At 41.1% G+C, this 25,689-nt stretch overlaps 2 protein-coding genes across 2 annotated transcripts in view; one reads left to right on the plus strand and one right to left on the minus strand.

The window, feature by feature from the left end:
• Positions 1 to 11,547, minus strand: part of SLC49A4 (solute carrier family 49 member 4) — a gene marked incomplete at both ends in the record, with an annotated part of 56,674 nt that extends 45,127 nt beyond the window's left edge. The window contains one exon of the mRNA XM_079538844.1: positions 11,187 to 11,547. Within this exon, the coding sequence (XP_079394970.1) occupies positions 11,187 to 11,547 (361 nt within the window). The remainder of the gene's footprint in view (positions 1 to 11,186) is intronic.
• A 4,103-nt stretch (positions 11,548 to 15,650) lies between these two features.
• Positions 15,651 to 25,689, plus strand: part of HSPBAP1 (HSPB1 associated protein 1) — a gene marked incomplete at both ends in the record, with an annotated part of 28,815 nt that continues 18,776 nt past the window's right edge. Inside the window, 5 exon segments of the mRNA XM_079538839.1 lie at positions 15,651 to 15,683; positions 15,685 to 15,714; positions 15,717 to 15,740; positions 15,744 to 15,876; positions 22,114 to 22,299. Coding sequence (XP_079394965.1) covers positions 15,651 to 15,683; positions 15,685 to 15,714; positions 15,717 to 15,740; positions 15,744 to 15,876; positions 22,114 to 22,299 — 406 coding nt within the window.

Below are 25,689 nucleotides of genomic sequence, written 5' to 3' on the forward strand. Positions count from 1 at the left end.
TTCTGTTTTGCTTGCACTTCACCAGAAGCTGAGTAATGTCAATGGGGATGATCAGCTGCAATCCTCCCTCAGAAAAATCGTCCTTGCAACAAGCAGTACAATTCTCAAAAGAAAAGCAGCTTTACATTGACATAAAAAGACTTCATAGCTGAGATGTGGCCCCAGTCTTTCCTTTTAGCTAATGGAACAAAACTTGAAAAAAGAAAAATCAGTATTTCGGGCCCAATGTAGATTCCACAAAAGCACTTGATTGCAGATGGGCATAAACTGCGTTTGGAAACTCAGTGAAAACGAACGTTCCCAAGAACACCATCACCTACACTCAAAAGCTTTACAAACTGGAAACTAATCGCAAAGACAACTAGCAAGAGAGAACAACTACAAGGTCATATTTAAGTCATCAAAAACTGCTCCTAGTTTGATGGCTTCAGTGTCATGAGGTGCTGTTACGCACAAACTGGATGTCCTTTCATCAGCATCTACGGTGCTGATGTCCTGCTCTTCATAGGCTGTGTTTTCAAAACCAAACTGAAGCCAGAAGTTTCCATCTGTTTCCCTGACGTAATGCGGCGCCACCAAAATAGCATCCTATTTTGCCTAAAAAGGTCTAGGACTTCAATTTAGGACTTGTTCTGGATTGAAATAAAGCAAACTCTCAGGAACTTCACTCACGTGTCCTGCGAGACAGTTGACAGAAGTGTTCCAGTATGAAATAGTAAGCACTAAGTTCAATCATATGCGACGCACTCGTACCAAATTGGACCCAAATCTACATTTAGCCCCACCCAGCCTCATCTAGGACACAAACAGACTTCTTCCAATATGAATCCCACAGTACAGCCCAGTTCCACTTCTCAGGGTAGGATGATATGCAAAGAGATTCTGCCAGACACCACGCTCCAATTCCTGTCTGACAGAAATAGTAGGCACATTCTGATCCCCAGACAGAATATGTACTAGAACTCTCTTCAAATGTAGACATGGGAGAAAGATCTTCAGAGGGAAAAATTCTCTTTATGATTTCTTATAGTTATTCTAACAAAATCTGCCAGCAGCAGCAGACATCCAGGCTATCAGGAGGAGTTTGAAATCTCTTGTAAATGTATTTGTTTCATCACATGTACGTTTTCCAAATAAACTCTGTAGGTATGAATACAGCAACTTCAAGTAAAATAATTCCTTGGGATCAATGTAGATCTTCTAGTCAGTCAAAAAGACGGATGAGCCACCATGCCAGAAGTGAAGTCACAGCAATAAGGAGAACCCCCAGGGAAATCCCTGTCAACCAGGAACACACAACGGGGTGGGGGCAAACTCTGACCTAAAGATAAGACTATAAGCATCTTGTGAAAAATCCCAACAAAATTAAGAGACTCAAAGTACAGAATTTGGCTGCTCAAGTATTTCAGAGAGAAAATGGTCAGCGTCAAGGAAAACAGCTAAAAATGTAATGACTAAAGCAAACGCAGAAAATGCTAGGACAGAACCGTGAGAAGCAAAGCTAAATATTATGCAATTGAGAATTACTATGACAATCACACAACCACATTCCCAATTCCCAAGCTGCACCATCTTTATGTGTGTTCTGATTGGTAAGAATCTTAGATAACACACTGCCATTCTAACCACACCGCTCCTTTCCGACTCATACTGTAATGACTCTTCTTGCTTTATGGTATCTCCATTTCCCTCCCCCCTCCCTCTACTTTCATTGAATTGTATTAGAATAGTTATTGTTCACCTTACTCTAGATATAAGAACTTGACTGCACCTGTTAGAAGGAAGAACAAGCAGTCACAGCCATGCCAAGAGGACATATGGTGCTTTTTTCTCATTTGCATCCATGAGGTCAAGATGTGTGATACTGTGCTCAGTGGACCCACACTGTTTTAGAATTATTCCAGAATATTAATAATCCCTAAAAAGTTGATGAGGAAATTACAGACTAATTCTTCAGTTCCACTAACATGGATCTTACCCTGGCCATGAACTCAGAACTCTAAGTTCTGAGGAAGCTCCTCAGAGTTTGTGCAGCAATTTAGAAGTTTGGTGCAGCAAATAAAGTAATCCTGGTTTTAAGAACTGAATGAGTTTGATCTGAGCTTCAGGTATAAAAATACGTAACTTACAAGTATTGAAATTTCCTCCCATATGTCAGCTAAGCATTCTGAAACATCTTAAATTCCTAACATCTACACTGCAAAAACAAACAGCATAAGGAACAGCTTTAAAAAAAAAAAAAATCTGCATTACAAGTCTGTACAAATGTCATAAAATCTATCAGTCAGAGACCAATTTTTTGCTTGAACAGACAAATACAGCACTGAGTTGAATGGTGTTCATCTACAGATCAAAACACTGATTTCACAACTGATTTTAGCCTCTTTATTAACATATCTCCTGTTATTAAAACCTCCTGGTTTTGTTTCTTGGCTCCATAGGAAGCCAACTATTTTAGTTGTTTATGGATATCATAGATTTGACTGTAGAGAGTCCTCATTCCACCCACAGCTCATTCAAGTGCACCAAATATTTCTTAACCCTTGCACAGCACCTTGGAGAGCACTGGCATGGGACGCTGGGACCTGCCTCCCTCCTGACGTGCCTTCTCAAATTGGGTGCGCCACCTCCCTCCTCACTCATTTTTCCTTTCTGCCTTATTTATCCAGACTACAAGCACACAGAAACAGGAGCCAGTTCCACAGCCAGTAGCACAGCAGCTGCTAAGTCAGGTCTGCTCTTTACCTGGATGCTAGATGCAATAAAAAGGGGCACTGAACACATTCTAAACCTACAGATAGCTCAGATAGAAACATTTCTTTCCTTCTTCAGCTCAGCCATCAGCTTTCTGTTCTCAGCCCTAATACTTACTGGGGCATGAAGACATGGGTGAGTCATTTAATCAGTTCCTTCCATTTGATTAACTGCAAAGCAACATAAAGGGGTGTGTATGGATGTATACATAGTGTATACATAAAGGGGCACACAGCAACAGACACAAACAGGTAGCAATGTAGTTGGAGGGCTAAAGCTCTTCATTAACTTTGAAGCTAAATCATAGATGCTCATTAACAAGTCAAGAGGACATACAAGATAACAAGCCTTCAGTGCAGTTCTCACTGCTGTGTTCCTGGACAAATTCCGACAATCTAAGCCATTTCAGCACTGAACAAGGGGGAGGAAAGCTTGTCTTTTCTCTACCCACTCATTTCAAGCACTCCCAATTGCACAGCAGGCTTAATTACCATGCAGCTAACCAAAGAGCCCTACCTGTGGCGACAGGGAGGAAAAAAAGGCTCTCTTGTACACATCTATCACAGAAGATGTTCTGTCATTATCTTAGTGGCACTTGTCCGTACCACCCAACGATGCATGAAATTTTTCATTTTGAGAGATTGAGGCATTTTGCTTTGCCAGGATGGAGAAGCAAGAAGCACCCAAGCAGCAAGGATTGGCAGCCACACTAAATACCACCCAGCTGATGTGCTGAGCGGGATGCTAAGTGCAAAGTTTCTGCTCTTTGCCATCCTGCTTTGAGTTGAGGATGAAGAGACCTAAGAGCCTTGACAATGTAATATCTAGGTGGCCCTTGTGTGTGCATGGAGGTCGCTGGAATCAGCATTTGACTTCCCCGTGTGTGAACACGTTCAATGTTTTAACATCTGAATGGACCACAAACAATCATTCTGACTAAGATCACTACAAAGGATGCCTTTTGTTTGGGGTCTGAAATTCACTACATTTTAAAGGCTCCTGATTAGTTCTTCAGGTTCTTGTCATTCATCAATTACAATTTAAGAACTCCACCTCCCCAAACATTGAAAAATATCGTAATAAATGTTTCTAGACGCAGCTGGATTTGAAATCTTGTATTCCAGGACACCAGCAGACTTTGCAAAAAGCAGAAGACCTCTCACTTTCAGAACACATCATTCCCTCAAGCTGAGTCACAGGGATCTCCAGCTTTAGAAAGAGGAAGAAGTCTAAAAATCCTCCCTACAATAAATCTGCATGAGAAAGCTTAATTTGTAGCTTTTGAAGAAGTAGCATTGATCATATGCTTCTGCATAACAATTATGGTTTCAGCATGACTACAGAGGTACAGTAAGCACACACATGTGAGGAGCATTAAAAAAAAAAACACAACAAAAACAGAGCAGGAAATGACAGAAGAGCTCTGAATGTGACCAATTAGAGAATGGTTAAGCAAGCCACAATTTCCTTTGCCCTAGGATTATAACTAAAAAAGTGACAGAGGACAACATTATGTGTTTTCACATTTTCTGTCCCAGCTATAGAACTCTTTCCAGAAGCAGAGTACAGCCAGACAGGGCAGCCACACACACCCAGCTCACACCGCTGTCATGTGGCTATGCATCCTTCATCCCTAAAACCACACCAAAGGGAAGGACTGCATTCTGGCAGAGCAGCAGGCACAGATCTGCGATATCTGAGGGGCCCTAGGGAACACAGCAAGCTGGTCATGTTCATGGGGCTTCAGGGAAAGGGAGTGCAAAGAAACTGCCCAACAAACCCTTTTGGCAGGCATGGCGCTACTGGGCTGCATCCTGCTTTAAGGTTTGGCCAATACAGAGCACTGGGACCTTGCTAAAGAGAAAGAAAAAAAGGACATTTATATTTAAAGAGACTCCCCAATCTGAAGCAAGTTTATAGAAGCTGTGTTTCTTGATCTGTGGCTGTGAGAGAACTCAGGACACGTTACAGGCACCCTTTAGCCCCCCTGTCTGCTGCTGGCGAGCCAAGTTGTGCTCAACATGTCTCTCACTCACTTGGAAGATAATCAGAATGCTTTTTCTTTTTGCCTCCATTCTTTTTTTTCTCTTCATATCCCAGCCACACTACTCCCTTCTCTCTGCCACCTTTGCAGCAGCCACAAAGCATGCAAAGAGAACAAAGAGCATAGGAGCTGCTTTGAGGGTCGTGGTATAAAGAGAAATGTTTGTGGAAGTATGGTACAGAGCAGAGATTGGGGTGATACCAACAGAAAGATACCCCCAGGAAAGGAAATCTGCCTGCAGCTCTGATTGATACTTCCCAATCAATCCAGCCCATCAGGAAGCATGGGAAGTGGTGCTGACAATCAAGCTGGTTTTGCAATGATGAATCATAGTGGTGTCAAGTTAATACAACTCATCAGATCCTAATTAAACCACTCTATGTTGCTAATCACTCTGTATCTCAAGCGATCTTTTGGAGCACGTCTCACTCCAATGAAGGTGGGCCAATCAATTCTCTAATGAGTCCTCACTTCTGCAAACACTTGCACAAATGCTCTGTGGACTTTCACTGTAGCCACAGCACACAAAATTAAGCAACAAATACTAAGTTGGGTTCAGTCTTCCTTTTCTTCTGATGGTGCAGAGAAAAAACACATCTACACAGACACATGCACACATAGCAACTCATCAAAATAAGTTCTTTATAATCAAGCCGATCAAATATCTACTCTAGTGGGATTTACCTACACTTGGCTCTTTAATGGCTTCTTTCATCTTTCCACACAGAAAGACAACACTTCATCTCCTTCCTTCCAAGATTTGTTAGTTTAGGAAAATTAATCCCTTTCACAGAATTTGATCAGTTTGGATCAGTATCACTTAGGAGACAAAGAAACACATGCTGCTCAAACCATGCAGTAGAGCATTTCCACGAGGCGAGAGAGAACAAGGCAGAAGCACTAAATTCACATTTAGCTTCCATTAAATCCAGAAGAGCCTTCTGCTGCTCTTGTTGGCCTCAACAAGACCTCTGTCATTAATATAAAAGCTACTAAGTAGAATCAGTTCCCAAAAAGCATACTCCTTGTAACCTAAGCATGCTTCAGTTGAATGCCGTTACACCGTGCGTTCCTTTCTATTGGATCTCTATCACTCTGCCCACATATTAGCTATATATAAGCTTTCCCACAGGTTTTTGTTTCCTGCAGGCTGTACTAACCACCCAGAACCACGGTGTCTGTATAAACTATTTTTATTCTCAAAGTGTGTAAATCCTTTTAGCTTGATCTGACCATATTACATGAAAATCTTACAATCTTACACCCAGTCTTATCCTGGGAATCCTTAGCTGAGGCTCACATTTGACCTATGAATGATCAAATCGGTCATTCTGAAATACTGCCTCTATATCTTGCAGTCATACATCTGAGATAAGAAAAGCCTACTTCTGAGACCATGGTGAAAGAGAGCTGAAAATGTGCTTCTTTGCCAGAGATGAAAACTTCCAGACTTTAAAAAGTCTGAAAGCCTTTAAAGGCTCATGAGTCACTTGTTGTTGCCCTTCTGTTCTCCAAGAATCCATGTACTTACGATCACTTGGGACATTAAGAACTCTAAGTACTGCCATGAAAAGTCAGCACCTTGTTGCAAGTGTCACCATGGAAAGTATCTCACATTGCCCACTGACAGTGATATGAGACTAACAGCAACTAGACCTGCTGCAACTTTTTGAAATTAGTAGCAGCATGCTCCAATCTGTATTTACTGTCACACGGCCTGAGAGCCTGAATAACAGATCAGGACCCTGAGACAACAAGAATGATGGAAACGCCTGATGGAAAGATAATCTTCCCCATCTGCTGGTTTCACTGAGCCATTTGCAAATCCAACAGCCTCTGGAACTGCTTCCTGCTTACTCCCCATACTCAGCTCCACATCACTCAAAAATGGAAGGCATTTCACAAACACCCCCTAGATGACCAGGGAGGAGATGTTCACCTGAAGTCCTCTTTCTTCTGTCCCAGTGACCCTGGATGCCCTCAAAGCCAGATCAGCTTTTGCGTGTATGCAGCACAAAGTGACAATGCGGGAACTTCACGTATGAAGGCTTCTACACAGAATTCTGTTTGTCCACCGTGTGTAGCTTATTTTGTACAAAGAACAGTTATTAAGACCTTCTTACATGAGTAAAGCCCGATTTACTGCTCTCATTCAATATTCATTACGATTTTGTCAGACTGTATTAAAGGATTTAACCTCAAAATTCCCTGGTGAAAGAAGTAAAAATTATCAAAAGCTTCAAAGGACAGAACCAGAAACCTAAATGATATATGAGACAGCAGAGAAATCAGGAGCTTGATAGTCAGAAGAAGAAGAGTTATTTATACAAGTCAAAACATTAATGGTTTCAAAATGAAAGCCAATCTCCACCAGAAAAAAAAAGAAGTTACATTATTGAAATTTTCTCTCCATTTTATAATTTAATCACTGGGATAACAATACTAGGCAAATTTAATTTTAGCAAAAAAAAAGCTACTAAGGATATCTATACAACCCATGTAAGTGTATACCATTTCACAAAAAAAGGATCAAGAAATAAATTACATTTCACTTTTACCAGTAATAAGCAACATTTATTCAAACTCGATACAAGATAAAACTGTATTCCAAAAGTTAATGAAAAATATCACCATTCTATTAAATTAGTTTAATGTAAATTATCATAAATTATTTCCTTCTTCATTGCCTTTTCTTGATTACACGGGAACATAATGAAGACTGATATTATACATTACTTCTGTGTCTCACATTGTGACTATGAACTTAACTCATAAGACAACCAGCAGACCAGATCCATAACTCAAGTATTTAAGCTTTAGATTTCAAGAGGAGTTGAGAGATAGAAACACCCTAATGGACCCGTACATGTGTTCAGAGTTCCCAGGAAATACTCCAGGCACAAAACATCCTTAACCACTCGAGCATCGGGTGACAAGCTGTGGCTAATTTTAATCTTGTAAACACCAAGGGTCCATCCAACAGCACAGTGAAATCATTTCCCATTTGATTTAATTCATACTGATTCTCTGAAGATAATGATTATTTTAAAAGGGCTCCCTTATCCTATTGCTAAAGGAAACATATCCAATGTGACATTTTGCTCCGCTGCACGCACACTTCTTGACCTTTCTTTACCAAGTAACAAAACAACAAGAACAATAAAAACCCCCCTCCTGCAAAATGGCATAAACTGAAAAATGACATTAGCAAACATAATTCCTCCTTTCAACACACAGCCAGCCCAGTCCAAGACCAGGAAACGTTATGGGTACCACCTCTGCCCCTATGACAGCACCCTAAAAAACAGAGCTTGGAAAGCTGTTGCCAGCTTCCCAAGGCAGAGGATAGTGGTGCAGGCGTACACTCAGGCAGGGGAACAGGGCTCAAACCCAAAGAACTTCCAGCTGTGAGCCCTGCTAAATGTCTGAAAAGTAACGCATTTCTAAGAACATGAGCTCGGCAACATTGCAAATGATATTTCAATTTACACACCCCAGCAAAACACCATGCGAGTGCTAAGGCTTTGAAGACTCATTAAAATGCTGCATTATCACCCTTCACAGAAGTTCGTCTATTCCTACCAAATTTGCTCAGACTGTATTTTGCTAATGCAGTCTCATGAAGACCATCACTACAGATGAAAACTCACTCTCAATTTTCAAAGAGCCAGGAAATCACTACAGGTCTACAGAACGCATCTGGTGAGCCAAGAGGGAGGAGGTCACAAAAAAAAGAAAGCCCTTTCAGGTTAAGAAACCAAAAAAGCGTAATGGGAGCATCCCAGACTCCTACTATCCAAAATACAGTAACAATGGTTGCTTGTTCAGCACACCTTTTACTAAAAATAAATGCTGCTATCCTTTCTTACCAGGAACACTCCATGCTTCTCTGAAAAGCTGTGCTACAGCTAAATTCCACAAGAAAGACTTCTACAAGTCACACTGTTAATATGCCTACTGCAGAATATTCAACCTTCCAACTTGAATTCAATTAAAAGGGGGAAAAAAGAAACAGATTTCCATTTCAAGCTATATGCTACACCAAACAAGTGAAAAAAACAAGAAGTTAAACACTTTTGGACTTGATCTGAAGCATCGTAACACCAACTCACTTCTCTGACAGCAGGCAGCTCTGTACTGATACCTGGTAGATACACCTCTGACTGTGAAGCACAGGACTATCTAAAAGTAGAACCTCCTCTCACAGACCCTGACATGCATCATCCACAGTGTCATACTTCTGATACATGCCAGGTTTTAAATGTTGACACTTCACAAATACATTTTTTTCCTGACAGCTTCCTTACTAGCTAACTCCAATGACAGATGATTGAAGCCCAGAGAGTAAATGGTGCCGTCTCTCTATATTTTTGGTACAGAGAGTAAATTCAGTATAATGACAAGCACTTGTACCCCTAAGCAAGTGAAATACTGCTCTTGCAAGGTCACACCCAGTCAACTTGACAGCCTCAGAGCCTTGCTCCTTCTGGGACACACATCCTACCCCTCCTGATGAGGCAGCACCAGTGGGATGGTGCTGAGCCAGGCATATTGGCACTCCTCACTCCATCAGGATAAGGAGAAAGCACTACATTCTCCAAGGGAATCTTCAGCAGCTCCAAAAACAGCATGAAATGCAACAGGGCCCCCACAAAACCTGCTGCTGCACAAAGGACATGCTGTGCATGAAACCAATGAACTAAGATTATCCATGAAGGCTATAAAATGGAAATCTTGCAACAAGGACAGCAACATGGCAATAGCAATAAAGTAGTTCATACAAGTATCTCCACTGACTGCAGAATTAAAACAATAACAAGGCAATTATTTAAGATATTCCAGTATTTTAATATCAATCAGAATCAACTCCATAGAAAATAAATTAAATTGCACACTCAGTTAGAATCGTAAAATCATTAAGGTTGAAAAGACCTCTCACATCACCTAGTGCAATCATCAGCCCATCCCTGCCATGCCCGCTAACCACATCCCTCAGTGTCACATCTCCAAGTTTTTGAACACCTCCAGGGACAGAGACTCCACCACCTCCATGGGCAGCCTGTTCCACAGCCTCACCGCCCTTTCTGAGAAGTTTTACCTAACATCCAGCCTGCTCCATCAGCACTAGTTCAAGTTCAGTTTCATTTCCTTCACAGCACAAGCAGAGCTGTCATTTTCATCATAGAAAATAAAATAACTAACTTGAATTTCAAGATAATTAACAACACTGTTACACAGCAATGTCTAAGTAGGCACTGTTGGCTTAAGCTCGAATTGCTTGAATGATGGCAGCAGAGCCACCATGGACTCATTTGGAGAATGTGTTTTCAGACCAACAGATTTCATTCCCCCAGTGTCACTTCAACTGTAGGAAAAGCAGTTCCAACCTCAAAGCATGAGCCTTCTCTGCTACATCTTTTCTCCCTCCCTTCACTACACACAAACGAGCTATTAAACCCTACATAAACAGAATGAGCAGCACTTAGCATCTCCTGATAGGGATCTATTTAAACTAGAATTAAAAGACTGAACGTTTCTGTGGATTTAGGCCTAGAAGCTCAAACCTGCGCAAGTGTGTTTTGTCTCATCACCTCAGTGATCCCTAGGGTGACTGGGCACAAACTCCGGGGGTCATGCAGAAGTTATGCAAATAGAAATGAGTTTATCAAGATGCAGCAGTCACCATGAGATGTTCTTAGAGGTCTTTTCCAACCTCAAGGGTTCTAAGATTCTATGAAACTATAGAATCACCATTTCACAGCAGAGGAAATCACGCAATCATAGAACCAATGAAGTTGGAAATGACCTCTAAGACCATCTACAGTCCAACCGTCCGCCTACCAACAATACAGCCCACCAACCATGTCTCTCAGTGCCACATCTCCATTTTTCCTGAACACCTCCAGAGATGGTGATTGCATCACCTCCCTGGGCAGCCTATTCCAATACCTCACACCATTGCTTCTGAGAAGAAATGTTTCCTAATATCCAACCTGAACCTCCCCTGGAGCAACATGAGGCCATTCCCTGTCACCCTATCGCTAACTTTACCTTAACAAACACCTTTACACAAAAACCTAAAAGCTGACTGTCAGAACACAGAATGAACACAGAATGCCACCATTTCCATGGCAAACACCTGCACACACGCCAAAGCGAAGAGACCAACACCCCCACGTGAACTTAAAGCTCCAAGCTCTGCAACATCTCCAAACACCGGCCTCACAAACTGCTTTGGACACACTTATGCACGTGCTGCATCCCTAAAGCAGCACTCTCGATGCCCCTGGAGCATCAGTCCTCACCGAGGTCACCTCACCCACCTTCACCGCCCGCCCGCCCTCGCGGCTCTCAGCAGCCGGGCCCCGCCGCCCCCCGCAGCGCTCACCCTTCTTGTCCATCAGCCACATGAAGAAGAAGCAGGGCACGAAGCCGATGGGCCCCCAGAAGACGAGCAGGGCGATGTCCCAGCCGCTGAAACCGAAGGCCAGGCGGGCCGAGTTCTGGATGGGGCCCCAGCTGTTCCACACCAGGCCCTGCGAGAAGCCCAGCAGCGAGAAGAGCAGCAGCACCAACCACCGCCGCCCGTACACGCGGCCCGCGGCCGGCGCCAACCGCCGAACGGGAACCGGCACGGCCGGGCCCCCCGCCGGTCCCCGAGGCTGCGGCCGCCGCTGCGCTGCCGGTGGGGGCGGCGGGGGCCGCAGAAGCGGCTGCCGCTCCTCCGCGCTGCTCCAGCCTAAGCCCATCTGCCGGGGCGGCCCGCCGGGGAGGAGGGTAGGGGGCCGGGGACGCCCGCACTTGAAGCCCGGAGCGCGGCGGCGCTGCCCCGGCCCGGCACAGCCGCATGCGCGGTCGGGGAGGGCCGGCGGCCGCCTCCTTCCTCCGGCGGCGAGGGGAGGAGGAAAGCGGCGCCGGGGAGGGGAGCGCGGCCGGGGGACGCCTCGTGGGGCCGCTTCGCTCCGGGCTAGGCCCGCTCGGCCGTCGGTGAGGGCGGTGCGGAAGGGAACTGAACGGCTATGGCCGGGGCGGACAGCGGCGGCCCCGCCGCGCCCGGTAGGTGCCCGCCGGCCCGGGGTGCGGCCTTGCTGGGCGAGAGACGCGGTTTAGTTAGCTTGTCTGCTGAGGCCTGGTGGCTGTGCCCCGGCTCCCGAACCTGCAGTTACTGCGGAAGGCCCGGCCTCGTCTCGCACAGCAGGGTTCCAAGTAACGTTTTGTTTCCTTCCAGGAGAGGAGTGCGTTAAGGCTTGAAGGGGGCTGTTTTGCCGTTGTGCCTCTTAGTATCTAGAAGTGCACGGGATGGATGGAGCGCACCTAAATGGGTGTCTGTGCCTCGCAGCTGTCAGAGCTGTGCTGTAATGAAGAGGATAAAAATCAGCTATGGACTGGATTGGAATAAAAACCCCACCAGGGTTCGGTTACTGCCTGCACGTAAATCCATTTTAAGAGAATTCAGATGAATATACGGCCGTGTGAGCTGCGCTGAGCTCATTAGGAACTATTATCGTTTAAATAGGCTGAAGTATATGTTCATTTAATTAGGTTGTATGAGTATTTATCTGTATATCTACCATCTGCACTTGTCATAAAATTAATGGCTCATACGCTGCACAATGCTTCGTCTTCCCTTAAAAAATGACGTATTTCTGTTTGGCTCGCGTAGGAATTCTGTCACAAAGATTGGTTTGATAAATGCCCGTGTGCTTAATTGGGAAGAACTAAATGGTGGGACCCACGCGGGCTGGTTTTAGATGGCAATGCTAATGCTGTAATTCTGATAATACATTGGCAGCACATGATTGAAATTCAGACATCGTGCCCAACCCACGGCTTTGCAGCCAAAACCACGTATTCCCATAAATACCCCTCTCCCTCCCCTCCAGAAAACCCAAACATACAGACATTGCGTATTGTTTAGCCCATCTAGTTCTGTTTGCTAGACTGCGGGTCCATTTAGGAGCTGCAAACACTAAGGGTGGGAAAAGGAAACGAGTATCAGCTGAAATCATCAGAAATGTGATCAAAATGAAAGTAAGGTTTTAGCTAGAAAACTTCAGGATATTTTCAAGGGAAAATAAAGTTTATGCACAAATAATTAACAGAAGAATGTAAAATGAATGCAAAGTAAAATTTAGGCTTGCCGTGTACAATTATGTTGACAAAAATAAAATACAGTAAAAATACTGGATGAGGTTCAGCCTTGATTATGACTGATGTGTATTCCGCAGTGTGTTGGGGTTCCAAGTCAGATTAATTCCCCGTTTTGCCTGGCAGTCTTTATACTTTACTGCTTCAGTGTAGTTCAGCCCATGCCAAAATATTCTCTCAATTTAAAATGGCCATGTTAGTACTATAATTTAATTGATTTGGTGGCATCGTGCCAGAGACAAAGTGCTGTCATTTGCAGAAGTAAACAAAGTAAAAAAATGTTTTTCTCTGGACATTTTTCAATTAACTGTAGTAATTATAGTGATGTCTTAGTTATTCTAGTAGCAGAAATAAGGAAGGTGAGGCTTTGCAGTGTTCTTTAACTGCAAAATGTGCCTCTTGCCTCCAATACCTGCATAGAAAAATGAAAACTTGAATATAAGTAGGATAATTCTTTGATAACTTATCTAAGTCACTTCACCATATGACAGTTTTAAAGATATTTTGGCTCACGCATGAGCCAGCAGGAGAGGGAGGTTTCTGAGAAACTGACAAAAGAAAGGGGGCATTAAAATAGACTTGGAAAATCTCGGTTTATTTACTATTGAATTAATCATGTTTTGAATAATTTATTTTAACTGCCTGATTCTAAATCGCTCCATCTTTCTCATAGCTTTACAACCCATACGCAGATCTTTCAGTCATGGCCTGACCTTTTCTGTTCCAGCTATTTAATTAACACAGCGTAATATTCTGTGTGAATTATTCTTGTTTGCAGGATATGGTACTATTTAAATTTGTTAATGTAAAGGAGCAGTGCATTGTTGATAAACTGTTGGAAACCAAATTAGCTTTATCTTGCAGCTAGCTGATTGCATTATTTCACTCATGGGCATAATACTTCTCCAAATATGCTAATTTCACTCTTTTCACCGTGTGGTGACATTTTTACTGTTCTCATTACTGACATTTGTAATATGTGGGGTGGGGAAATCTTTTTTTGCTTTAACCTCATTATAATGTAGCTAAAGAGATTTGAATATTATCAGATGAAGTGCACATATTACTCAGGCAAGTGGAAAGGTTATTTCGTCTCCTGGCCCAGAACCTAAATGCCTGTAACAGGACTTGCATGGACTTAGGGCTTCTAGATTGAAAACTGTGATACAGAACACCATCCTGGTTATCAGCTACACAGCCACAATAGCATATCCATTGGTAGGTACCTCCATTTCAAACCTGAAAGCTCCCAAGGTTGCATCTCCATATTCATGCCTACCTGCCTATATCCAGCCTAAACCCTCTGGAATTCATCCTAAGAGGAGCTGGTGGCCTCTAGCTGTGATAGACTAGTAGTGATGGAAAAAAATTACATGACTGAAGCTGTTAGAGCTGCCAATTGCTCATCCCATCCCTGAGGCACACCCGGCTGATCCGTTTAGGAATTGGCATCCAGACTGTGCTGCTTTCAGCTTGTCTTTAAAAAGATAAACTGAAGGTTTTTACACATTCATTGTAACCCTGAGGCACCTGGAGAGCCTAATTCAGCTTAAACACTCCTATCGTGTAGTGGTTAAGCTGAGCAGTCCAGGAGGGTGTCCCCCATGAGGGAACTCCTAATATTTTGAATATTCCCTCCAGCATCCAAAAAGAGGCCTGTTTTCCAAGGATTTCCCTCAACTTCTAGGCTTTGGTTGGAGTTGTGACAGTATGGTGTCAGAGTTCTCATACATAGCACTTGAGTGGCAGAGTGATGCAATGGTTCTCTTCTTCACGTTCTGCCCTTGCACAGACCTTTGAAGAGTTATGGACAAATCCTGTCCTTCCCTCACGTTATTTTGACATTCCCTTCCTTCTGGTTACACAGCAGGATCTGCTCTGTTTTTGGCTTATTTTGGCATCTTCAGTCTGCAAGCTGTACCTTTCTCAACTTTCTCAACTTTCACTGAGAGGTAGCTAGACTTCTAGCTCTACAGTCATCCAACGATTCCTTTATACTTTGAGACAAAATGTTTTTACATTACTTCCTTATTTTGTTTTGTTTTTCTGCTATAAAATAAAGGAAAATACAGAAGCCGGACAGTTTGAATTCAAATATCAGTATTTTCCAGTAGATATTCATTTTTACCTTTAGTCTGGAGCCTGTGCATGTCCACACTGTACAGTGACCATTACAGGTGAGATGATCATAGGTTTGTGCTTAGCCAGATCCCATTGCAGTGTCCTTTGGGTAGATGTGAGGTAGCTTATTGTTCTATGTGAAGTCGACTTCGGTGGTTGGCTAATAAAAGGCATCTCACCAGATTCCCTGTACACCATGCTGTGGGTTCTTCAGCTCTTGAAAGTAATATGCAAAAGTCAGATCCAGGTCTTGGGTATTTTAGAGAGGTTATGTGGGAGCAGAAGTTCAGTGGGCCATGGTCCCAATGTTCTTCCACTTCATTCAGAGTTACTGAATAGTTCTTTTACTTTATTTGGAGCTCTAAGCAACTGCAAGCATCAGTAGAATATTTTGCATCTCACAGTTGCATTAGGGAAATCAAACTCTGAAGATTGATGATTTCCTGTCTTTCTAAAAACCTGAGAATGATGGAAATGAGCTGGGTCACACCAGGATGCTAGGCCTGATTTGGGAATGCAGAGTGAAAATCTCCACGTTTTCTTGAGCTGGGACTGCCTCAGTATTGGTCTCATAATCTCTCTGATGCCAGCAAGAAGAGCTAGTCAATTTGCTGTGGCACTGGTCTGTACATTGTGTCGCTGGTGAATGTGTTTCTCATTTCTGATCAGACTTTGACATTGTTCTCCTGTTGTCTCACATCATAGCAGCAAGGAGCCACTTAGCCCTGCTGCAATGATCTCAGCGTTAGGATGTTTGCATATGCAGAATTCTGTTGTCTGGCCAGTCATGCACAGCTGTCATACAATAGGTATGCTATGACACCACTAACAACAGCTTGTTGTATGGAAAGTTGTGAAAGGAACTATTTTCAGAAGAAACAGAGTTTCTTCTGTGTTGAATATTTCTATTAAGAAACCTGTCTAACATTAATGAAAAGTTAAGATTGAACGTCAAGTTACAAGAGCTTGGTGATTCAGATTTTAGTGAGCAGTGTTAGGTCAAATGTGTCCTTAGCTCTATGCTGTATTAGAGCAAGATTTTACATTCCTTATGTGAACTCCAAGATTCAAAACAAAACATAGAAAGAAGTTCTTCAAAGACAATTTCCCCTTTGTTTCTGGTAACAAGTACGTAAGAAATATATCCCCAGTGCGTTGTTGGATGAGAACCTTTAGAAAAGCAAATAGCAACTTATAACAAAGGTTTAGCTGACTTCTGCTTTAGCCATGACAAAAGAAATAGTCTAAACAGATGTAGCAATAGCCAAGCTTTTAGCTTTATTTCCTGTAATATTGGCAATCCCAGAATCTCATACCTCATTTGTGCACAGTAGTAATTGTGCACTTCAGAAACTTTCTGGAGGCTCACATGGTGAATCTTCCCAGTTTCTTTCAGTGTAATAATCTGTAATTCTAAAATATTTCTGTTAATCCTTCAAAGATATAATTTCATTTGGACAGTTGTAACTCCAAAGGACTCTAGTTGGGAACTAATCAGACTGTACATTCTACATTCATAATAATGAACAAAGTCCTGTATACTTCTGCCATTCCCTTTTGTCGCATTCTAAAGGCTCAGTTGCATTATTGACTACTTACAGGAAAAATGTGTTTTTAGAATACTATTGACTATTATTGACTACTTACTGCAATAGCTTATGGGAAAGTGCTATATTTTACATTTCATTTCTTTTGTTGCTTCCACTTTGAAGTTCTTGTCAATTAAGTTTGCAGCACAGGACAACAATATACTCAGAATTTTTGGCACTGAATATTATGCAGTGTATTCATCAATTTAAGAGTAGTGCATTTGTATTTACTACTAACAAGGAATAGGAAAAGTAATAGAAATATACGTTATTTACAAGCAGATTATTTTTTTCTTAGAAACATAGATGCCAGTTCTGTGGTGCATTAATTCCCTTACTTCCAAGCATAATGTTATACTCAGTTTGCATTAAATTTCTCACATTAGGAAGGTTGTGAAAAACATCTGTGAGTGCCTGTGAAGTACTGGGAAGGAATAGGTGTGCTACTGAATTTGCCCAGCAGCATGAGTGTGATTTCCATGCCAAACAGGCAGAAAGGTGGTTCTACAGTAGCCTTGCTTAAGAAAGAAGTCCACCCTGTTGGATAAACTCTTTTATATCCTGTTGGAAGGCTCTGGCTGAAGGCCATGGTCTTTTCCTTCAAAAGCAAATGAAATTCAATTTGTCTGACAAGTGCTGCAGTCTCATTATGCTTCACTGTACTTTCAGCAATTTTGCCAATAAGATGTATACAAAGATCATTGCAAATATATTTAATATCACTTACCTCAATTGTATGTCTTTTCATTTTCCTCATTGTGGGGGATGTGGAGGAGAAGGGGGAATTTGAAATGCCAGAGATGAAGTCAGGAGTTACAAGGACAACAGGGGAGAGGAAGGCATTGCTCGTACTAGAGGAGACCAGGAGAAGTGAGGTCTGTTCAGCACCTCGTTAACTTTGGACAGATGAAACTGCTTTCTAGAAGTGCAGTACAGCATGGGAGCAGAAGAAACAGGACAGAAGCTTTCTAGGAAGAGACTCAGGGGATGTAGGAAGGAATTTCTTAAGTTCATGCATGATCTGCCAGTCCCTGCCAGTGTATTCAGTGTCCTGCCTCATTCTCCACCCTAAGAAGTCTGGTAGCAATTCCCTTTTCTGTATCTTAAGGACAGTTTGTGGTTTGAGGGCATAGCCCATGCTCTTATCTTCATGTCTTGAGTCACATGGGCTTGCTGTAAGAAAAAGTGAGATGCTGCAGCAGGGCTGAAAGGTGAATGCAAATACAGCTTCCTCTGCACTCCCAGAACTTTCCTGAGAAAGACAGACTGATCTTTTATTTTGTTCCCCTTGCTCAGGGGAGAATAAGGAAGGGTGTGCTTCCTTCAGGCTACCGGAGTCTTTAGGTGCCTGTCTTACCGGTGCAGAAGGGTGTTTGACCAGTATGTCCTGATAGGCTCCATGTAACAGCTATCCTGCAGTAACCAAAATATCCATGCAAATCTAGTTTTGATGCCCCTGGGCTGAGCTACCTGTGCAGTGCTGCCATACCCAGAATCAAAAGTTGTAGTGGACAGCAATAAGTGGTCAGGAGGAAGTACCTGGCTGTTGGTATAATATATCCTGAAAACTACTTGTTTATATTTAGATGCACTGTTTGCCCAGATTAGTCTGATTATAGTGCAGAATGTTGCAATCACATGAAGATTTTTTTTCATTTACAGCTTTAACGTACTGAGAAGTCATTAAGTCTGACCTTAAAACCAAGTCACTTCTCTTTGGTTTGGGGAATTCTGCCATCCCCCATTCCTAGTTGTTGGATTTTTAAGAGTATGGAAGTTAGATTTCTTGAGTGACTTGACTGCTCTGCATTAACCCCTTCAAAATATCAATTTTTTTCTTTTAATTTTTTATGCATTACACTTTTTTTGTTTTTCTTTCAAAGAAATAAGGATGATGAAGTTTTACGGATTTGAAAGAAAAAAACAGAAATTGACAATGCTTATACCAAATATGCTATCAGGATTGCACTTCCTCTTTTAGAAAACAATTTTAATACCTCTCAATTAAATCATATAATAAAGCAGCAGGGTGTTTTGGCAGAAGCCAATTACCACTCACTAATGAACCCTCGTAGTTTGCTAAATTATTTTAAATGAATGAGAGTACATTTAGCTTTCTAACGATAGTGCGTTTAACTTCTGAAATAACTTTGATCAAGTCCACTTTTCTTCAGACTGCCTGCTGTGCTAAACTCTTTATTCCCAAACCCCACTCAGTTAATCTGAAAAACTGTTAATCAGAAACATAAAATTAGTTTTCCTCTTAGAAACACAAAGTCTACTGGAAAGTACTTAGCAAATTCGTCACTATTCTTTTACCTCCTCTCAGTGCTGAAATCTGGCCGAGTCTTCATATTTGACAACACTTTAGGTAAAGATGACTGGAGAGCTTTGGTTTTTTAATTGGAAGATCTGTTTCACACTGTGTTACCTTTCCAAAGAACACCTACATGTTTCGCCAATTATTTGAGTTGTCACAGTTACAAAACTAGGGTAAAACTTGGTTCAGTTTTTCAGTTCCTGGTTGGATATTATACATGGCCTGCATAAAGTCACAACATTAGGCAAATGGTTCCTGCTTCTTTTGTAATGTGAAGCCATGTCATTTGTTGAGTGTGATGGAAAGAACTAATTTAACAGTATCCTCTTCTCTTTTGGATCAGAGTACAGCTGTGAGAATGGAGACTCCAGCTGTTGTTTTTTTTCTTTTCAGAAGGAATGTGCATTTCTGTCCTCTCCTGCTAGCCTCATGTCCTCCAAGAATTTCATCTGTAATACTCAGGGTTTGCCAAGGACATTTGGTCTCTCTGCTACATACTTTATTTATACGCATTTTGCTTATACACATCGGTGTCAAAAGTCAATACCCTTATACATGCTATTAAATCTCAGCTTTTCCCTAGGAATCGGTTGCTATCAACTCCACTTAATATCGAGAAACAGGAATCCAACTTGTGAGGTCTTTGTGAAGCTATGACAACAGCAGCAAAGGAAAAGATTATTATTATCATTTAAGATTACAAATGTTTCTGCTGATATCTCTTTCAAGAGATACCTATCTTCAGACCTTCTCTTTAATCTTTTACCACTCCTACAGTGTATAGTTCTTCCAGAAATCTGTGTTGATTGTCAGCAGAGTTGTCCAAATTATCAAAATATCTATTTGATGTAGTATACGATATTTACTTTTTATTGTGTGCCTTTTCAGTTCCAGGCGTTTAGATATTCATGACAAATATTATGGGGAAAGAATTACGTTTAACTGTCGGTAGTTCTCACCAAGGAATACATAAAACTGAATCAAGACACTTAAAGATTCTTTCTACAAAATTGGCAAGAATCCCCATTTGTCTTTTCCAAAACAGTAATGTTTATTTATCTAATGCTTTAAATTTTCTAAAATGTTTTGAATTCCAGTGCTGATTATATGAGCAGTGTATTGAATGTGATTATTTTATGTATATCAGGAAAAGATACACACTCATTTAACCACAACTGTAGTACTACTTGAAGAGAGGAATAACTGCCGTTCTGAGGTGGACTGCTCGTATTCATTCATTGTTTCTATATATTTCTATATATTCTTTTATAGGGAAGTAAGTTTACAGCTGAGTCAAATGTTGTGATGTGACAAAAACCTCCAGCTAACATTCAGTATAGGAGAGACCATTTAGTCTAGTTGCATTATGGGTTTCTTTTCTGTTTGGTGCTGATACAAACTGTCCCACTGTATATTCACTGTGGTTAAAACCACATCTTCCAAAAGCACAGTAATGTCTGTGGCAATCACATTGGAAGGAAGCCACACAGAATGAACAGTTGGCTTCAGTCACTCCCTGTTTCTCCCAGTAAAATTTCTGCTTTTACAGAGCACATCCCAACACTGACAGAAATTACAGAATCAACACAAAATTTTGCTGTACGAAATTCTCCAAAGCAAAGTGTTTCCGTGGATTTGTGCCCACATGTAGAAAGGACAGACACGCAGTGATAAACTTTGCCTAACCAGGAACGATTTCGTTTTAACAAGTTGGAAAAGCTGAAGGATACACAAGGCCAGACAGCTCGCACACCATGAACCCCAGCTGTGTACAGCATTATGATTGCACCACCTGAGGATGGAAGAGGCTGTACAAATCCCCATGGCAGCATTCAGATCTGTACTGAGCCTCACTTTTAATCTTTGAGCAACATCACTGTGAAGAAGCACGCCAAGTTTGCCCTCTTCCCATGCCTGGCCCCAGCTCTCTGTGGCCATACCAGCACATGCACTTGGGCCTGCTCATAAGCCTTTAGCTGTCTCTGGAAAGACTTCCACCAAGACACAGTCCTGAATAACTTTCCCTAGTGCCCCTTGTTCCCAGTGGGTCTTCTCCTGCTGGAAAAGACTGCTGCCCACGTAGGACTGACACACAAAGGGCACAAATAGCACCAGGTGGCAACATAGATTTACTTGTTCTGTATTTGTTTAACCCATTGCACATGCCAGACCATAATTTGGCCCCTAAATAGAGTGAGCAAATTGGTTTGTTTTATGCAAGTCATGGGGAACCGGGTGTATTTAATCAGGATGTTAAATATTAGATATTATATGGGTACAAATTCTGGGTGAGTTAACTTTAATAGAGGTTAAAATATGAATAGATTTTTTTTTTTTATGATCCAGATTTGTAGTCCAGTGCTTCAGTTCTATGGAGCTGCAACATTATTTTTATTTTTAAACAGGTTTTCCTTCTCAATATGTCCCTAAAGGAAAGTTGTTCTAAAAGTGCTGAGTTTATTCAAGGTTGCTCGCATTTCAGCCTGACAGTTTCAGTGGGGCACATAAATCTCTGAACAACAAAGGACTAAATTGAAATCTCAAATTAACATACTTCCTGGATTGGCACAATTTTCTTTTTCTAAAATTGCACAGATGAAAAGAAATTTTAAAACACTTCAGAAATACCTGCTGCTTTTTGTTGCACTGCAATTTCTTTAAATTAAATGCATAGGAACCTGGCTTGCTACCTCTGACAATGCTCTACATTTCTTGGAAAGAATTCTGGACATAAAGATTGTTACTCATAAAATTTATGTTCTCTAAACTCTGGACATTATTCGTAAGTTTGTTTTTTATCGGAAGCCTAATTGTAAACGATTTGATTGCAGTGCTTTACTGCCCACATAGAAGTGGAAATTGTAAGCATATGCCTATTCTGTTATTTATTTATTTTACATTTTGAGTGCTTTAAATTGAAATATAGTGTAGGAATATTCTTCCAGTGTTTGCACTAGAAATGTTACATAGATGTCTTTGCAAATGCAGTAAGTGAAAAAATCAACTATAAAAGATTAAGTATTCATCCTTAATGATTCTCATGCTGTGGGAGATAATAGGTAACACATCATGTATCATAAATCATTTATCCACAGCTGTGGTTGTGATTGGTTGTATTATTTTTTTTCCCTACAAAGGTGAAGATGTCAAACCATTTACTCCTGAGAAAGCCAAGGAAATTGTGATGTCACTGCAGCAACCTGCAGTCTTCTGTAACATGGTTGGTGACTGGCCAGCCCTGCACTGGGATGTGAAACACCTTTCTGCGATGCTGGGTGGAAAAACAATGCAGTTCAGGATAGGACTGAAGACAATGGATTTAGGTGAGACTTAAACATTTTCTTTTTTTCAAATTCTCTGCCTCTCTGTTATCACTGTTCACTTTCTAATGTATTACTTTTCATCATAGTTTTTGATTTTTAGTCAGTAAATTTGGCCAACACTGAACTTTCCTTTCTTGTGTGCTTATTTGTAGTGGGAAATGTGGTAGATAACACTAACATACAGGAATCAACAGTCTCAGTTTCTTTTCCTTGCTGCGTAGAATGTATTTGGTCTTGTTCTTTTATGTGATTTAGATGTTCAGATGGACTGAATTTCTACATACACAAACTTTGTGCATTAAAAAATTAGATGACTAAACAGGCTATCTTTTTTTCACCCATAAATTGTAGATATAATACCTTCCTACTAAAGGCTTGATAAGACTCTGATAGCTTTTGGTGCTTTTAAAATCCTGTGATGAAAAATGTTATAGAAGTACAAATAAAGTCATCTGATGCCAGTATAACAAATTCAGCTCTAAACCCTCATAGAATCATAGAATCACAAGGTTAAGATTCACTCAGAGATATATAAGCATGCCAGAGCAGAAAGGCCAGTTTTACAGTTGATTTTAAATACTACAACTACTATCTTTGTAGCTATACAATACTAGTCATGATGTATCCATGCACAGAAGGAGTTTCAGGTCAGTCTGGGAAGATACAAAATCCGAAATGGCAATCAGATAGCCACTTCAGAGGTTATTCAGTGCTTATTTTAGACTCTTTATATCCTTAGCCCTCCCAACCACAGGCCAAAATACAATTTGTCCCCTGCTTTCTCCCTTTCCCATGAAATATATTCTCTCTCTTCGATCTCTTTAGTATTTTTTTCCTAGGCCAATAACCTCCAGGTTTTAAAAAATGTTCAGTGTAAGTCAAGTTTTTTCTACACCTCTTCTAGCTATTATCTATCTCTTCTAACCTTCTTCAGTTGGACCACCACTTTCCTGGAGCATAGGGACTGCATAGAGACTCCAGAAGAGGCTCTGCCACTCCTATGGAAGTGGTTGGATTACATCATATTATATTACAACACCATGAAATTTCCTTTCTTCACATCATGATGGTAATAATATTTCATGTTCAATTTTTGCAAGAGAAGTGATGAAACAGAAAGAAGTGTTAGAGGAGAAATGCTTAGCATTCTAGGATTTCAAAGCATATTACCAGCTTGGATTAATGATCCCTGTATCATCCCTTGGGGAAGCAAGTGTTATTTATCCACATTCTATAGACAAGAGAGCTGAGTTGTAGAATTAATATGTTGGTACAAGTCTCCATCAGTGTGACTGTACTTCAGAGAGGTATCAACCAGTTCTTGCACAAAACATTAGAGGCACTCACCAGTTTCCATCTGCGAAGAAAGTAAACGTCACGTATATGTGACATTTTCCTTGACACCTCGTTAATGTACCTGATTTCCAATATGCGGACCGAGCACGGGTACAAGGATAGTTTAGATCCTAGTCTGCATTTATCAGTGGGCATTTTTGAGTGACAGATGAGTGTTCCAACTAGGAAAGCTTCTGATGAGATTCACAGAGTTGTGGGTAAGTGACGGACTGTTGGTACCAACTAAATGGCTAAAACTCATCACTTATGAATAACATAGCCACTAAGGATATGGCTTACACTTGGAGTTGTATCTTGAAACTGCATCTGTCTGTATTTTACATTTTCCTAAAGGCATTGATTCCTAGTCAGCAATCAATTTGTCTCCAGGAACCTCCATTACTTGCTAATGTGAGCTAGAAGTGTCTTCAGGAAGATGGGTAAGGCTGTCAGGAATTGTACTATAACTGAATGCAACTTGTGTTGCTATAAAAGATTTGCACTGTAAGGTTGTATTATTGAAGCCGTTAGCCAAACCATCTCAGAGTCTGAAATAACGTAATGCATTTCATGTCATGTGGAAAATACTTGATCTCACTCACGTGTAACAGTTTTCCAATGAGGGCCTTTCTTTCTTATATTTGCTCACTCCGACTTTTGCAGATGAAACAGAGGCAATGGTGTGGTTAGATAAAGCGACAGCAGAATACAACTCGGATTACATTGAATATTATGTTGAATGTACTCTGAGTATCCCTTCTACGTTAACACTAAATTAATTGACCTTAGACTAAAATAGATTTAAGATGAGTTGGCACCACACCTGGCACTCAATTGGAAACACACAGAAGCAAACTGTTTTCTTCCATGTGAATGCATTTTTGTGTCACTAAAATGACTGCTTCGGAGTTTCTGAGATTATTAGGTTCATCTGGAAAATCCTAAATAATTTGAAACTTCTTCCTACAACAATTTCTCATCTTTCTTTGGTAACACATCTGCAACTTGTTGGGGGAATCCTGAACTGAAGGCTCCTTAGTATAACAAAGTGAGAACTGAAAACACTGCAACTCAGCGAGAGCTGCTTGGATTCTGGTATTTGCTTTTCTTGCTGATTTGGAACTTCTTCAGGCACACAGAAGAAGGAGGTGTATTTGGCAGGTGAAACATGGAAAACATGGGAGCTAGCAGTATGTGTGAATTGTTTGCTTGAATTATTTATACACACCTAAGTGTAGGTGTTTGATAGTATTCTGTCTGATTACACAAGTTAAACAGAATGTGTCTGTTAGAGGAAAAAAAAAAATGTAATCAGAGGATTAAAAATTGACAGAGATAAGATACCTCCAAAGAGAATACCAGCATTCATTTCAAGAACAAAAAAGGTGCAATTAATAAAAAAATCTGTACCTATTTAATTCCAGCCAGGCTAAAATATTTATTTTTCTGAGTCAGGCTAACTGGGTGAGCAGCAGCTATTGAAGTTGAGTTTCTGGCAGAGAAAATGCAGCAGTATAGCTCATGTATCTGATGGCCACCCAGAAAATACCAACATCTACAAAGGAAAAAGAAAAGCTTCCTCAAAATGGGCTTTTTTTTTTTTCTACAGACTTCTAATTTTGACCATTTATCTGGTTGCTTATTGAAATGAATAAATGAAGCATTTACTATGAAGAAGCTGGAAAGAGCAAGAGACTGTCGTGCTGATCAGCTGCGAGTCATGAGATCTGTGGAGGAAGTTTTTTCTTAGAGATGCTGTCGTGGAGCTGTCAGATACACAGCTGGATAGGAAAGGGCTGCAACTCAGACAACCTGCACAAGGAGATTCACCACCAAGGACAGTAGAAGAATTCAGACCTGAGAGTGGCTACAGATTCCACTGCTGAATAGAAAGCTGTGAAGATAATACAAATACTGTAGGCTGAATAAATACCATGTGAAGCTGGGGTTAGATGTGGATGGACAGTCTTTTGGTTTATGAGTGTGCCTGTGCTTTGTCATAATGTTAAATTGTTATTCTTGGCTTGGATTATTTGATTAAATAATTTTAATTCT

This window comes from Tetrao urogallus (assembly GCF_951394365.1).
Source record: "Tetrao urogallus genome assembly, chromosome: 8".
Classification (NCBI taxonomy): domain Eukaryota; kingdom Metazoa; phylum Chordata; class Aves; order Galliformes; family Phasianidae; genus Tetrao; species Tetrao urogallus.